Genomic DNA, 4,357 nt, shown 5'->3' with positions numbered 1-4,357 from the left:
GGACGTAGTTGACGCTGACGATGCAGTGCGGGCGGGAGGAGCGGCTGTTGTGCACGATGGTGGCGTAGCTCTGCACCCACACCCAGCCACCGTGTTTGGCCAGGAAGCGGTAGTACTTGGTGGTCACTTGCCCTTTCACCAGCACTGCGGGGACAAAGCGGGGAGAGCCTCAGAGCGGCTCCCGACTCGGTTTCGATCGACCCTGGGAAGGGGGTGCACCACCCCCATACCCCCAGGACCCCGTGGGCGAGGAGAGGGACTGGCAACCCCTTAACATCACACCGGGAGGCAGCGTGGACAGAAACCCCCGTGGGCAAGGGGGTTGGAGACCCGCGGGCAGGGCTGATCTCCGTCCCGGTCAAAGACTATTCGGGGAGATTGATGGGGCAGGGTGAATACACCGGGAGGGGGGCGATTAAATCCACCCACCCACCCCCACCCCGACATAGCGTCATCGAGATTTAATTCTATAAATCTGGCTTTGGGTTTTATCTCTTCTCGCTACATTCTCTTAAGGAAACTTACCGGAAATTAATATCCTTTTTATTCATCTATCCATGTATTAATGTCATCATGATATCAAAATAGAATAAAGAACAGCTCCTCGAATCGGGCTCACTACTGCAGTCAAAATTAGATACACAGATAAGATTTGTGAGACTTGGTGGAAGTGGAACAAAAGTATTTGGATTTCACTGGCATGGCTTTTTGGAGCAAGAAAAAAGGTTTTTTCCTAACCGGAATTTGAAGTGAACTGAGCGCCTGAGGTTTGTGCAGGGGAGTTCTTGTCCTACAACCGGGAGCTGAGAAGGGGGAACTAGCCTTTCACTGCCCATCCCCTGCATCTCCCTCCTGCCTCCACCTCGGAGTTTAGTCTCTAACGACTTGTTTCATTAAAACCTCATACAGATTTTGCTTATTCTCCCCTCCGGTGCTTTCCCCGTTCCGACCTAGAGGTAAATCCTGGCAAACCCAAAGCCCATCCGCAGGGGGAGAAGGCGCGGGGGGAGAGGGGCAGGGTCTCTACAAGAACGTCATCTCCTTACACAAGTGATGAGCGCATCGCAGGTGGAAGGTGTCACAGCCATGGACGTGGTGGTAAAGGGTCTTCTCTATCAAGTCCTGGGGCTCGTAACCTGTTAGCTCAGCTACCCTGCAAGAGACACAAGCAGCAAATACCAGTGGGTGAGAGGGCAGGAGAGGAGTCCTGGGGGACAAGAAGGCAGGGGCTAGGGGAATAGATTTGGGAATAACCTCAGGTCTACCTGGAATCTAAGAATATGAGCTTCATGTCTAGGCTGGCCCGGAACATGAACATATTGCTGTGGAGCTTGATCTCCGTCACGGCGCTGGGCGGCAGCGAGTGGCCCACGGCGACCAAGCCAACGTTTTGGTAGCAGCCGTCGAAGGGGGACATGTCCAGGCTGTATTGGCGGATCTTCAGGTACCCGCTGCAGTGAATGACCTGCCGGAGACAAGGGAAAGCTCGGGGGCTGCCTAGCGGCGGGGGGGGGGGGGGGTGGGGGGTAGGGGCCTGCCACCGCTCCGGCAAAGCGGCACCGTCTGCGGGTTTTCTGCTTTTCTGTTTGGGTTGGGGTTGGGTTTTTTTCCATAAGAGAGTTCAGCGCTGATCTAAGGCCCATTAAAGTCAACGAGACTTTTTTTTTTTTTTTCCACTGACTTAAGTGGTTTTTGGACCACCTCCTAACTACTCTTTTATTATTCTTCTAAAAAGGAAAGACGCGGAAGTGCCAAGCCAGTTACAACTTTGTAATGAAGAGTGTATGCGTGTGAGAGAAAGAGTTTACATGTGTGCGTATGTCACATGTGTAAGATATGTCTATTACACAGATAGAGCAGACGCGACCCGTAGCCAGAATGTATCTTTGGACGTAGATTTCGGTACGTCTCCTAAATGGATCCTCGCAGATGACCGCCGTGTACTTCCACCCTTACTTCTCTATTATTAGGGTGTTTCTTCCCGGGGTAAGTTCAACAGATGTTCTTGTTCTGCACAACATCTCTTTGGGTTCCAGGCACCCACCGCTCTCCGGCGTTGTGCAGCTGACGCAAAAGCGGGGAGAAGGTAGGAGAGTGGGGACTGTCCCCACCGAGGAGCCCTGAGCAGAACCGTGTGAAACACCCGGGTAAAACCCTTGACTTGGAGAGCTGGCCCTGAAGCTGACGAGTTACCCAATAAAGAAACAAATTAACCCAGAGCTCCCGTTGTGTCACCTGACAGCCTCCCAGCCACTTCGGGAACGTCGGTGGTTGCGCGAGGTTCAGTTTAAAAAGCAAAATAAAAAAAAACAAAAAAAAAAAAAAAAAAAAAAAACAAAAACACGGGGAGCTCGATTGCTTGGTTTTGTGGTTTGAGCTCTTTAACCTGAAACTCCGAGAGAAATTCTGGCTCTGAACCACATGAAAGAGCACCGGGTTCGGACAGCCCCCGCGGGCAGAGGGGGCTCATACCCACTCCCGTCCCCGTTTTCACCGCCGAACCAGCGTGCTCGGCGCTGCCGGAGCAGAGGCGCGGGAAGGCTGGGGAGGGGGGGAGAGTGTGTGTGTGTGTAGGTCGTGACCGTGACCGTGGCCGTGGGCACGCACCTTGTAGCCCCCACAGGTCAGGCCCGCGTTCCTCTTGGCCAGGACGCACTTCATCCTCAGGAAAAAGGACCTCTCGATCTCGTACTCTGGGAAAGGGGAAAGGCAGACGTGAGGGGTGAGCCGCGGGCTCCGCCGCCCCTGCGCGGTTCCCTCCGCGGCCGCGCAGGCCAAGTGGGAGGGAGCGGGGGGGACGCGGAGGGCTGTGTACTTTACCCTGCACGAAGTGCGAGTGGTAGGGCTGGTGGGCCGTGAGCACCGCCGTCATTTCATCGTGGTCGGCGGGGTGGATGTACTCGTAAATGCTATTGCCGGTCAGCTCTACCTGTGAGGGAGGAGGAGGGGAGGGAGGAAGGGGTTTCATCGTCGGTACCGCTCATCCTCCCCCTACGCAGCCGGGGGGGGGGGGCAGGCAGGCACGGGGACTAGCAGTCCCCCCCAGCGTACCTGCGACAAGCCCAGGTGCACCGAAGCGGTCTCCGAGATGTACATGATCTTGCCATCCGGAGCCACGACAAATATGAAACCGTCCAACGTCTGCAGGAAAGGGTTGAGGGGTGTGAAGTGTAAATATATCAATAGACAGACAGACAGATAGATCCGCCCATAAAGACAGATAGATCCATGAAGTACCTGTCCCTCGGATTTATTTTAGCAAGGGGCCATTCCTGTTCAGGCTGTGATTATTCAAAAAGTTGGAAGGAAACGGGCAAGTCCTGGACAGGAATCCCTCCAAAGGTCCTGGACCCCTGGGATACAACCCACTTCTCAGAGATACCCAGCTCAAATGGTCTCGGTAATGCAAAGTGACTGGGAAGTATCTAAGACGAGCTCCTGGCTACCCGGTGATTAATATGTCGATCCTAGAAATCCTGAACGCTTCTATTCCACTCCAAATGTCAATGGGAGTTTTAGCGCTTGAATATTTGCTAAGGTGCTTGCTTTAAGCGAGCGAGGAGGATCTGAAACTCTCCGTAGTGTAAATAAGGGACAAGAAAATTTATCAGGCACATTTCAGCAGACATAGACGGGACTTCTGGGTGTGCCGAGGGCAGAATGGTCTCCCAAAAGGCCACACAAGCCCACCAAAAATGCGTGGTGACGGTAGCAACTAATATTTCTTAATATTTCAGGTAGCGGTGAGTTTTCAAATGTGTCCTACCTGGTTTGTGTCTGTGCTTATTTCTGTGCCTGCTGAGCCCAGGACGGCCTCCCCTAACCTGGCTCTAGAGCCTCTCGCTGTTCCTACACCGCCCTGAGGTTCAGTGCATTGCCGGGACTTGTCATCTGGTTAATAATTTGGGAAAAAATCATAATCATGCTTTTATTCTCTCGTCCCAGAAGACACACCGGGATACGCTGCGAACCCCTCGCTGCAGACCCTGTGTTGGCCAGTGCTGGGGCAAAGGACTCAGAGGGACCAAACCACAGCCCCATTACAACGCACGACATCCAACAGCGACGGTTCGTATTTCTGAAGCCCTCCCCCACCCCTTTTCTTTTTTTTTTTTTTTTTTTTATTAAACATGTGAACAGTTAAAAATTAGTTAAGGTGGCAATTAAAAGCTCAGAAGAAGGAATGATTTCCTTAATCATTAATACCACATGGCTGTCGTTTCCAGACCAGTACCTGCAAAAGATGGGATCCCAGTTCCCGTCCAACATTATCCAGTGGGCTGGTTCGGCTAGAGTGGCCCCAGGCTTCTCCAAGTCCTGTTTATTTAAGACACACAAAAAAAGTAAGGTGAGGAGA

At 52.8% G+C, this 4,357-nt stretch overlaps 1 protein-coding gene across 1 annotated transcript in view; it reads right to left on the bottom strand.

The window, feature by feature from the left end:
• The window catches only part of SIM1 (single-minded family bHLH transcription factor 1), a 57,829-nt gene that overhangs the window by 42,255 nt on the left and 11,217 nt on the right, over positions 1–4,357 (bottom strand). Inside the window, exons 2-8 of the mRNA XM_009886756.1 lie at positions 4,235–4,317; positions 3,052–3,141; positions 2,821–2,929; positions 2,608–2,693; positions 1,266–1,465; positions 1,047–1,153; positions 5–144 (exon numbers count right to left, since the gene is read on the bottom strand). Coding sequence (XP_009885058.1) covers positions 5–144; positions 1,047–1,153; positions 1,266–1,465; positions 2,608–2,693; positions 2,821–2,929; positions 3,052–3,141; positions 4,235–4,317 — 815 coding nt within the window. The remainder of the gene's footprint in view (positions 1–4; positions 145–1,046; positions 1,154–1,265; positions 1,466–2,607; positions 2,694–2,820; positions 2,930–3,051; positions 3,142–4,234; positions 4,318–4,357) is intronic.

The sequence above is a fragment of the Charadrius vociferus genome, unplaced genomic scaffold, assembly GCF_000708025.1.
Source record: "Charadrius vociferus isolate BGI_N301 unplaced genomic scaffold, ASM70802v2 scaffold76, whole genome shotgun sequence".
NCBI lineage: Eukaryota > Metazoa > Chordata > Aves > Charadriiformes > Charadriidae > Charadrius > Charadrius vociferus.
Note: the sequence above shows the minus strand (reverse complement) of the source record. Positions and strands in the feature narration are given on the sequence as shown.